General features: G+C 32.9%; 1 protein-coding gene across 7 annotated transcripts in view; it reads right to left on the bottom strand.

The window, feature by feature from the left end:
* LOC125052264 (calpain-B-like) overlaps positions 1-11,951 on the bottom strand; it is a 38,379-nt gene extending 26,428 nt beyond the window's left edge. For 2 of the 7 annotated variants that reach the window (XM_047652985.1, XM_047652990.1), the window contains exons 1-2: positions 3,968-4,095; positions 2,853-3,081 (exon numbers count right to left, since the gene is read on the bottom strand). In XM_047652985.1, coding sequence (XP_047508941.1) covers positions 2,853-3,047 — 195 coding nt within the window. In that variant the 5' untranslated portion in view covers positions 3,048-3,081; positions 3,968-4,095. Of the gene's footprint in view, positions 1-2,852; positions 3,082-3,726; positions 3,941-3,967; positions 4,096-11,630 lie in introns of those variants that run through there. The other 5 variants (XM_047652983.1, XM_047652988.1, XM_047652987.1 and 2 more) reach the window with 4 other exon arrangements.
* Positions 11,952-12,216: the final 265 nt, after the last annotated feature.

Below are 12,216 nucleotides of genomic sequence, written 5' to 3'. Positions count from 1 at the left end.
TACGACCATTATTTAAACATTTTTTTTCACTTACAATTAAGACGGTCGTTCGAGAAAATTTCGTTAGTTAACAATTATTTAACTTGTTGAAAAATTAACTTTAAGTAAAATTTTCAACGGGAATAAATTAATTATAGTGTTCAGAACACACCAGAATTTTTTCAAATTTAAAAAAAAATATTCAATACCTTAAATAAATTAATTAATGTGCCGTAGTCGCTTTTGACGCCACGCGCGAATCCTAAAAATGTCACCCGCAGACCTATTTTTAGCGTTAAATTAACATTATAAATAATGGAGATAGAGTTCCGGGAGTCAGGAGTTTCTTGTTGGAAATTTCCTCTTCTTTCAGAATCTTTATTTGAAATTTCTTAAATATTAATAGTTTATTAAATATTGGCAAAAAACTAAATGCCATTATTTTTTCATCTTTAATGGTCTATAACTTTTGCAATTTTTTATGTGCTAATACACGCTTTTAGCACATTTTTCTAGACGTCATTCCGGATCCAATGAGCTATCGCACATAATTTTAGGAGTAGTATCTCTATTTTGTTCCAGACTTTTAGACTATTAATTGTGTACTGGTTACCATCTCTTACATTTTGGCAGAATGTCAGAGTTTATTTTTGCACTTCCAACTCACGGTAGAATCCTTTTATCTGTATTTACGAGGGAATACTTTCTTTAACATTTTTAGTGACAATTATTTTTCTAATTTCATCATTTTTGTCATGTTGAAGTGAAAACTTCTTTAGCGGCGTCGTACATTTAATTTTTGGAATGGGTACAAAATGTTAAACTCGCGTCAGGACACGTGACCTGATCGAAAATTCGTAAGACGGTTGGAGAGTGATAGCTGGCGCGGCGTATTTAATGTGATATAAATTGTCATGTTTGTGTACGATAGCGCAATAAATAAATATTGTATTTACCACATAAATGATAGTACTTTTATACTTATAATTAAAGCAATTCGTGCAAAGTTATACCCTAACCATTCCAAAATATCAAAAATGCACAACGTTAATATTCAAGTTTTCACTTCTGCCGGCACTCCCGGAGTGCAACCCGTCGTTTTTTTTCAATCCTTATATTCTAGCTTAATATAGTAATTTAAATTATACGAGCGTGTAATACAATTATTATAGAACTAGACAAGAAATAACAGGTCTCTGAGATACTATTATGATAATTAACAAAATATATGGGGCAACAAATCGAGCTAGTTCCAATTTAATTTATACGCGTCTAACTCGACAATGTGAGTCTTGTTCAATGCAGACATTACGTATCGTGGGAAGTTCGTTGTTAGCGGTTCAATTGTACCGATAGAATAGGAAATATTCCCTAATTTTGTTTTAAAGTAAAGGTTTCTTCTATATTTCTAGATATAAATTATTAATCTCCCAGTTTACACAAAAACCTTACAGACTTCATCAATTAATAAAACAAGGAATTAGAGCTTTACAGTAACATATACAAAAGCTTGAACGCTACATAATATGTGAATTAAGATTTTTATAGGAGTTAACTATTAAAAGTTTAATTAAAATTGAAAACCCATAGTTTATCAATTGACAATTTACCCTTTCCTGTATTGCAGTGAAAGATGTGTATGTTTTTAAACAATAGTGATTATACAAGGTGCTTGTCAGAAATCACGTGTTCAAACTAAATTGTAAAGTTGAGTCACTGAAGTGTAATAGACTCTGGTGGGGTAAACATAGCTCGCAAACCGTAGTAATTACTATGACACATCGCGACCTTCGACTGAGGAAACCGCCAGATCAAACACTATGCGTTTCTTGTTTATATTAGAATTTAATCAAACGCGTTTTCCTACATCTGGGATAAGGTTAACGGACAGTTAAATCACATAAATTCCCTGTTGGTAATATCACATGTCTATTTTGTTTGTGATATTTATTTATTTACACTTTGTTGCATTACAATATAAAATGTATAATGATATTTAGGAAAATAAATTACTCTATAGGTAATGAATGTTGGTGCCCTGCACACACATTTTTTTTTAAATGAATAAATGGTATTCACAGCCTCCATTATTTCATTGGTACGGATGTAAATAATCTATAGAATACACAGAAATGTCTGTGAAACATATGCTCCGAGCCCCACTGATGGTGTTCAGTAGCCTTATATATTTCGATTTAATTAAATGTTATAAAGGAAGTAAGGATGACCAACATTAAAATAAAGGTGTGAATGAACTATGTGGGTGGTAAATGGTAATTCTTATAATTAGGATTTATTTGCTGATTGAATTCCATTAAAGCTGAGATCATATTTAATTTCCGAATCCTGATTACTTGTATAAATATATTTCACAACCACATATGGTTCTTCTAATTGTCAAATTCTGACTATGTAAAATTAGTTCTTACTCCAGACTAGAAATTCAAATTAGTACTTACATCTACATATTTAAATAAACCAATGGTATACATTAATACTCATAGTAAAAGAAGGCATACTACAGATTTTCCTAGTCACATATAAGGTATTTAAGACATGGTATCACTAAGGATAATAAGCAGTGTTGGCCTAGTGGCTTCAGCGTGCGACTCTCATACCTGAGGTCGTAGGTTTGATCCCCATCTGTGCACCAATGGACTTTCTTTCTATGTGCACATTTAACATTTGCTCGAACGGTGAACGAAAACATCGTGAGGAAGGTTGTGTGTCAGGCACTGGAGGCAGATCACCTACTTGCCTATTAGATTTAAAAATGACCATGAAACAGATTCAGAAATCTGAGGCCAAGACCGAAAAGAGGTTGTAGCGCCATTGATTTATTTTTATTTATTATTACTAAGCATAAAACATACCACTTTATAATTTTTAATGCTTGGCAAAAACCGCTTTTGTTCTGCTTCTTTCTTTTGGAAGACCTCATTGATGATGTTTCCCAATGCTTGTGCCCCATAATTGAGTAACGCCTGTCCCCCTTGGTTGAAAATTTGTTTTCCTGCACCTTGCAATATTGCACCAAAATCACCACCATTTTGCGCCATATTGACCATTCACTCTCACACTTCTATGACATCTTGACAGTGACTGTTGAAAAATATTTTTCTGTTTGTTGTATGGTATGATACTTTTGAAAATTACTATTTACTATTTAGATTTTATATATCTAAATGATTCTAATAAGAATAAAGATGAGTAAAAGAGATTCTTTAACTTAGAAGTGTTATAAACATTAAATATGCATAGCATCCAAAATTAAGGTAGGTATATTGTCTAAAACAAAACATTGTATTAGTAAAATAAGATATTTTACTACAAGTGTATGCTGCATATTTAATTACAAAAAATGTAATAAGCCTGGTCAGCAGTCATATTCCTAGTATGTTATGACATCATACTAGAAACATGCTAATTGGCTTTACAATGTTTTTATCTCAGAAACTATGTACATGAAAAAGTTATTCTTGATGTATAAAATTGCCAAATAGAATGACTCAAAGTAAGATCCCAAAATTTAGATTAAACTTCTAGAACTCAAAATTATTTAATTATTAATAATAATACTGCTACAGAATATGATCTATAAAATTTTACTTAAAAGATATGCTTTAAACTAGCAAAGTGCTAATATCAATTATTTTATTTATGAGTTAAAAGCTCGTGTTACATACACTACATATGTGGGTGTACAATTACATTCTAAAAGTGTCTAGCCTTTAATGAATTGCTTACTTAAATTCAGGTCAATGGCGAGTCCAACCTAAAACTAACGGCGGACTACACTACCACAACCATAAAATTTCTTCCAAGCTCTATAAATTCATTATCGTCACAAATCTAACTGGTGAGGTCATCCCATCGAAAAATACAAAAGCTGCATCTACTACTTTAATTCATTATTTCCACATACTATTGAGAGGCTATTTTTATAACTTTTCCATATAACATAGCAACAAATCTAAGGTGAATTTACCTTAATTTAACACCATTTTTACTAATTTAATACAATAATTTAGATAAAATATTTTCAACACAACCGCACCAAGATAATTTGAACGAATATTGACATCTGACACTTCACTGCTCATTCTACAATTCACGATTCCAATATTGACATTATACAACGAAGAAACCGGATGATTTTAAACGAACCAGCGAAAGAATATGTTCGTATTATAAACATCGACTTTTGCTCTTAGTAGCTTTATACTACAGTTAGCCGGATGAAATGACGTAAGGATTATTACGTTATTCATGATTTAAAAAAAAAATTATGATCCTTATCGTTGTACTATTTAATTATTGAGTATTTTACATTTTTAAATTTTTATTGTTATTTTCGCAATAAAATAATAATCCAGTGGCGCTACAACTCTGGGTCTAGATCACAGATGGTATAGGTTTCTTCGATCATTTTTATTTTTATAGTCAAATAGCTGATCAGCCTTCTGTGCCTGACTAATGTCGCAAATGTTTGGGGTTTTAAGACATTCCAGTTTTCTCACGATGTTTGCCTTCGCCGTGCAAGGTAGTGTTATTGGAGCACATAGAAATAAAAATTAGTGCACAGCCGTGATTCGAACGTACGACCTAAGAATTGAGAGTCGCTTGCTTTAGCCACTAGTGGATTAAAGTATAGATGAAGATCTACACTGGTCGGCAATGCTGCTTTATTTCGCAAGAACGGGTTTTAATTTTATCATTGCAACAATTATTTAATAGCTCCTTGCTGTGGAGGTCAGAGTGGAGATAATATCAGAATGAGCCCAGAAGACTAAAATTAGGACGGCTGTCTGATGGTGGCGTGCATTTCGTTCCTATTATAATTAAGTTTTTCATGTAAAAAATATCATTTCGTAATAGAACCTATTTAGGTCTTGGCCTCAGATTTATGAATCTGTTTCATAATCATTTTTAAATCTAATAGGCAAGTAGGTGATCAGCCTCCAGTGCCTGACATACGCCGTTGACTTTTTGGGTCTAAGAAATGTTTCCTCACAATGTTTCCTTCACCGTTCGAGCAAATATTAAATGCGCACATAGAAAGTCCATTGGTGCACAGCCCGGGGAATCGAACCTACGACCTCAGGTATGAGAGTCGCACGCTGAAGCTACTAGGCCAACTAATATAAATATACTAACTAATTTACCAATAATACTATATTAAGACATAGTATAAAAATATGACGTTTATTGGAATATTGAAAATTAAATGCAGATTATGCATTGACGTAATGTTAAAATGCCTTCTTATGGTAATGCAAACAAAGGTAGCAGGACATGTGATAAGAATTGAAATTCTTGCATTCGCTGATTAATTTATGCTAATATATATGGTTTGAGGAAAAATATATAACATTAGGTAAGCATAGGCTCATAGCTATGCACATAAATGATAGTGTGTATACAAAACATAAGTATTTTATAGAACAAGGGGAAAATGCGCAAACCAGATGTTAAGTCAAGTGCCCATGGACACTTACACTGTGAGGAGGCTCGCAAATGTGTTGTCGGCCTTTTAAGAAATACGTATTCACTATTCTAGAGTCCTTCAAGTTTCAAAGTTCAAGCTCCTTAACTCGTAAAGGCCTTATTAGTACTTTAGTCGATTTGTCGTCTTGGTTCGGAAATACATACTTCAGTTGGATCCATATATTGTCGGTGCGCGGCAAAAACTGCCTTAAAACCGCTCAGTGTCTAGTGTATAGACTATATAGTATACTATAATGTATAGACTATAGAGTGTGTCTATAACTATAACAAACAAAGTATAAAAAAGTTTGAACGATACAGATTACACCCAAATACAGAAGCTATACGACTATTTCCCAGCTTAGCCAAATCGTTTGAAATTTGACACTTCAATCACCAATCATACCGATAATGCGTGAAACACAAGAAATCCTGCATCGCGTTTTTGTAATCGGTTTTAAAATGGGTACAGTTTCAATGTGAGAATTAACCAAACCATATAAGGTATGGAGCTCAGAGATTTTATACGAAATAAGTGATTCACCTTGTATTTTTAAGTATTTAATTAGTTGTTTTTATGAAAATATTATTTCTGTGTACGTGAATTGTTAAGTTTTATTTCATGTATTTGTCTACTGCAGCTTCATTATAATTAAATTCCCAAGATACTAATTTTGATTAATTAGCCGTCCGTTAAATAATAGTAGAATACTTACGTTACGTAATGGCTTACATATATTAACTATATACTTTTAGAATAATACTGTCAGTAGGTATGGCTATGTTAGAATTTAGAATAGAAAGCCTTTTATGTCAGAGCGCGAAAACGTAAATAGTTCTCATTTAATGTTTTGAACTAAGTAGGTACTAAATGTACTTGTATTGATGTGATTTTGATTGATATATTTCATATGGTTATTATTATGTGTAGCGGTATCTGATAATCAATTGGGCACGTTATGGTGAACTTTAAATGTATGTCATGAACCATAATAAAAAAACCTAACCGATGGTTTTCCTTGTAATAATTTTTTTACGACATACTGTTGCCTACGGGCATGGATGGAGTTGTTTTAAATGTCACCCTAATTAACTATTAGGACATGTATTAATTAAATATATATTTACAGTTGTTATATTATTATTAATTTCAATATTTTAGTCTAAAGCGGGCCATAGACATATGGCATATTGCAGTCGGTCTTGACTGCAACATGCGGTCCGTCTATGGCCCGCTTAATAGATATATATACAGTGTCAACGCTTTATAACGAATTGCAAGGGACCGAGCCATTTTATTCGTTATATAGAGAGTTCGTTATAGGGAGAGCAGAATTAATGTATGGTATTGGGTTAAACCAAATAAATTTAACTAATTTTTTACGTTACATAGACTTTTTCTTTATAACGAATAACGTTATAAAGAGTTAACACTGTATATATATATAAATTATTTTTGTTAATGCATTCTTTCTGAATGAAGATGACAAATATTGTAAAATTTGGCACTATTACAAAATGGCGGAAACAAATGCAGTTTTGCTGGTTTTACCCACGAGTAAATGGTCTAATAAGCTGTTTTAATTATTTTAATTATAACTGTATCCCCGAGGTGATAAGCGTAGGCATTTCCTCTTCTATTTATCAAACATTAAACCACACAAATATGAATGTTATTTTATAGCGATTCCAATTGCAATATTGCGATTTTGTAATTCATTGCGACTATTAAAGGAGCTTTAAAATTGGTTTTCGTCGTTTAATGCCGTCATGATTATTAACCGCCTTTGTTAGAGTGCCAATTCCCGATAACAGAGTCAATCGTTCAATCTATTTTGTCACCTTCCAAATCTCTCCTGAGAAATGAGAGAAAAACTAATCAAACTATAATAAAACATTCAAAGTATTATTGATCTTGTAAACTGTCATTTTTTTTTGGTTTTTGGCCTGGCTAGATACCATACCATACCTGTCATTTTTGTTTATTTTTTTGACGTGATAACGTCTTTAAAATCGTTTTAGTCGGGTGACATGTTCAGAAACTTGTGTCACACCAAAACCTCACGAGCGCGATCGCAGGTATAACGAGAGAGAGACGGACCGATCTCCCGTCTCATCTCGGGCGCTGCCAGTCATTCCGTGAATGTATGAAGAAAAATGTATATCATAGTCGAATAAGTAAACTTGTCATTTTACACCCGAAATTTATCATCAAAAGTGTGAATAAAACGATAGATGTAATTTAAAATTGAAAAAAATTGTTATCTTCATTAATTCCTTACTTCCCAAAAACTTATATCACCAATAAGACGTTATCACGTAAACATCTCGATCGTAAACCTACTTTACAAACAACCAATATTTTTTTTTGTAGGTTTATGGCCTGGCTAGATACCATACCATACCTGTCATTTTTGTTTATTTTTTTTATCCACAGATTGTTCTCATTTTAAATATTAGATGAGGTTTCAAATATCATTATGGTTATAAAGGGAACACTACGTCATGTTCATAGGGAGCGGCAGCTAATTTTAGTTATATTCTTTGGAAAACTCATATCTATTTTTAGTTTTGAACTGAAGTTCAGTTCTATGTTTTTATATTCTTAGTTATTCTCAAGGTTTTCTAATATTTTAATTCCTGAAATAATTATCATATTATTAGTTTCGGCCTGTCAAACATAGAGAAGGCACTGGCGTGTTTTCTCTTAAATATATCTTTAGTTTGTAAGACAATGGACAATGCTAAAACATGAAATTTGAATAATATTGGACAGTGAATAATTATTTAGAACTATCAATAACATTATTTGTAAAAAAAAAAATCAGTGGCGCTACAACCTCTTTAGGTCTTGGACTCAGATTTCTGAATCTGTTTCATGATCATTTTTAAATCTATCTGTGATCAGCCTCCAGTGCCTGACACACGTCGTCGACTTTGGTCTAAGACATGTCGGTTTCCTCACGATGTTTTCCTTCACCGTTTGAGCAAATGTTAAATGCGCACATATAAAGTCCATTGGTGCACAGCCGGGGATCGAATCAACGACCTCAGTAATGAGAGTCGCACGCTGAAGCCACTAGACCAACACTGCTCCTAATGTTATTTGTACCAACGTTTTAATTGTCAGAACTTTCTGTCAGGTTCCTCAGACTCCTATAGGTACCTAGTTAGAGTGCACAAAAGACAGAGATGAGATATGCAGTGAGTAAGAAATTATTAAAAATTTGGACAGTTCAGGATTAATGAATGCATCATGCCGATGTTATCTATCCTTGACTCTCTTATCTGAATACTACTATAAAGTCTAGATTGGGATTCGTCATACATGTTACTTGGACGCAAACAAGTACTTAGTAAAAGAACTATGGGAGTTTTTAAATCTTGTAATAATGCAGCTCAGAAAATATAATATTTTAATTCAATTAGGTTAACGAATAAAAATCTTAGGCTAAAATCTGACTTCATTATTCAGAGTCGAGTCGGTAAGTATAACTCCGGTTTTTTATGTACCAAGCGGACAGGAGGCTCACCTGATGTTAAGTGCCACCCATGGACAATCTCAAAGCCAGAGGACGATTGCGTTGCCGGCCTTTTAAGAATTGGTACGGTTTTTTCTTGAAGGACCATAAGTCGAATTGGATCGGAATAAGGTATAGTTCAAAAAGGTTAAACAAAAGACAGTTCACTTAGTTCCATATATAGTCTAGGACTATTGTATATGTATATATACTATTGTATTGTATTGTATATTATATATACTCTGTATCTAACACAAAGATCGTATACATTTCGACAAAGAAGCTGGATATGAATGAACAGCCATCAACAGTATTAAAAGTATTGAATAAAATGTATTAATTTTTTCCTTTTGTAAATACTTTAACCTTTTGTATATATTATATACTCCATCTTTGGCTATATATTTATGTTGTTTTTGTTATATATAATTTGTGTTAGCTGTAGGATTACGGAATAAAGACAAAAAAATCTTTAAAGAATTTTTGTTAGTAAATTATTTATACCACTTTTCAGTACATTTACGATCTTAACACACTCCAATATACACAAATGCACGTCAGAGTTGGAAATAGATATATTTATAGCACTCGTAAGACCAGATGGTTAACTGTTAGATCACTGGCCACCATTTGTTCAGCTTATAATTATGAATTGAGTATAAGATTTATCTTTGCAATCAAAATAAATAATAGACGATTGTATAAGAGATGTTTACGGGGAATTAATAATTAAATAATTATTAGATTGGATAAATGTACAGACATTTATTTATTACTGGCTTAAATAAATATTTTGTAAATATAGCTTATGCTACTCAGGGATATTGTAGTGTGGAGGAAGTATCTTTTTTTTATAGAACAGGGGCCAAACGGACAGGAGGCTCATCTGATGTTAAGTGATACCGCCGCCCATGGACACTCTCAATGCCAGAGGGCTCGCGAGTGCATTGCCGGGCTTTTAAGAATTGGTACGCTCTTTTTTTGAAGGAAAGAAAAGAGCGTACCAATTCTTAAAATGCGTATCTAAAGGCTGGATTCTCTGCCAGTCAAACCACTGATTGACTGGGCCAGTGGGTAAGGTCGGGAAGTCATGTCCTTAGCGGCCAGAATAACTTCCAACGTTAGCGCTTTTGATCACAGTAATTTGTAAGCGCAGATTGTAGGTCGCTACAGTAGGATTTATTTATATCGTAATGCTCAACTAACTTAAATTATATATAACAAAAACCAAAATAAAGATATAGCCAAAGATGGAATACATTATACAGTGGAATCTCTATAACTCGAATGTCAAGGGAAATGCAAAAAAGTTCAAGTTAACGAGTTTTCTCGAGGAACTCCAGATACATATATGATTTAATTGCTAAAATTTCCACGTACAGAGGCGCGATTTCTAAATGTATTTTCGAGTGTATGAATACATTCATTTCACGTGTACAAAAAAAAATAGATTAGAAGCCCCGAACCCGAACATCAATTTTGGATTTTATTGCTTTTATTTCGGGGAATTCCAAGTAAGTCACTTTTCATCTGCTTTATTAAGAGTATAATATTAGCATTCAACTGTATTTCTTGGAGTCTTGGCATCTTTATGGTTGTAATGGCATTGTAAACGTTAAAAAACTTAAGATTTATCTGATTTTTATGATAGTATATGACTATCGATATAGCATTATGTATAATGTGGTGAACTTTAACAAATAAATAGATACATAGACAACGAAGTACAGTACAGTTGCTGAGTCAAAACCGTTCTCGTTTAAATCGACAGGATGCATTTCGTTAGAGGTCGTAAATGGTTAACAAACTACGCACAAAGAACATTTAAACACATATTATATAAGAAGCAAATTACCAATTTAAATTACGAAGTTTAAAAACAAAATTATCTGTACCTAGTACCCTAAAAAAATTGAAGTTACGATTTTCTTTTATTTATTATGAGTCAAGGTCGCGGTCATTCAGTCGGTTCACAATCCGGCCAGCTGTTTAATAGAACTTGTTTCATTGGTAAAGTAGAATAGTGTTTACTTAGTATCGATTGTATGAAAAAGTCTGTAAACTAATTAACATATAATTTCGTTTGTAAGGAATTCGAAAAATACATTATTTATTTATTGAATATTGTTGTATATTAAACTGTCAGTAGGTATTTCTAATCATTGTACATGATCATTATAATTATCTAATCTAAGTTCTATAAACTTGTTGTCTTATTTACTTTTGAGGAAGTCGGAAATAGTAAGGTGACTTATCTGTAATTTAGAATGACTCATTGGGTGTTGAATCCTTGATTACTCATAATATATGTAATTATTATTTAATCTCTATAAATTAGTAATAACAATATCAATTAAATCGTGATATTTCATTGAAAATCATACATTGGAGGTGGTCTTCAGTAAGCCAATTGGGTTTTTTTAACCGTTCACTGATTAGCGTGCGTTTGATCCTGGCGGAACAAGTCTAGGTTGGTGATTACTCAAGGTTGCTATGCCCAATAGCCCATTTGGGAGTTGAGTCAGCTTATATAAAAATCCACTAATATACGTAACTTTATACATTGGTTGGGTGACACAAACAATTAAACAAAGAAACACTACAGAAGCCGAACTTCCTTTGTTTACATAAAAAAAAACTTACCGCCAAATCTACATTGACAGCCGCGCACGCCTCCTCGACTACCTCCTCCACAGCGCCACTCTCATACTCTTCCACTGGCAAGGCGGGATACAATTTGACCCCACTGAACGTGGAGTCATCTTCCGATGGCAGTTTCGGATACAGTCCATTTCCAACGATGTCACTGTGTTCACCATCCCTTTCCCTATCTAAAAACCCGCGAACCGCTTTCGCAGTGTTTGCAGTACGATGCCAACCCCAGCCGTTGGCGCGAAAATTCTTCGGATAATAGTTGAATGACATTTTCAGACGTCCGAACTATCGTAAACAGAATCTGAAATGAGATTTCGGCGAGTCAGGGCTTTAGCCTTTACGTGTGACGTATGAGGTGAATGGCATTGTTTCTTTTTTGTGTGATTTTTAAAATATTTTGGTCAAAATTAAATTTGTTAGTTTGTCAATTTCAAAATATGTATATCGCCTTTTTAGAATGATATCCTCGTATGTCCAGAGAACCAAACATTACAGGAAACGAAAAAAATGTTTCATTTTGTCTATATTCGTTAAAATACTATTATGTGTTTTTATTCATAGTTTTAGATGGTAA

Source organism: Pieris napi, chromosome 9 (assembly GCF_905475465.1).
Source record: "Pieris napi chromosome 9, ilPieNapi1.2, whole genome shotgun sequence".
In the NCBI taxonomy this organism is placed as follows: Eukaryota; Metazoa; Arthropoda; class Insecta; order Lepidoptera; family Pieridae; genus Pieris; species Pieris napi.
The sequence above is the reverse complement of the archived record's forward strand: the minus strand, read 5'-3'. Positions and strand labels throughout refer to the sequence as shown.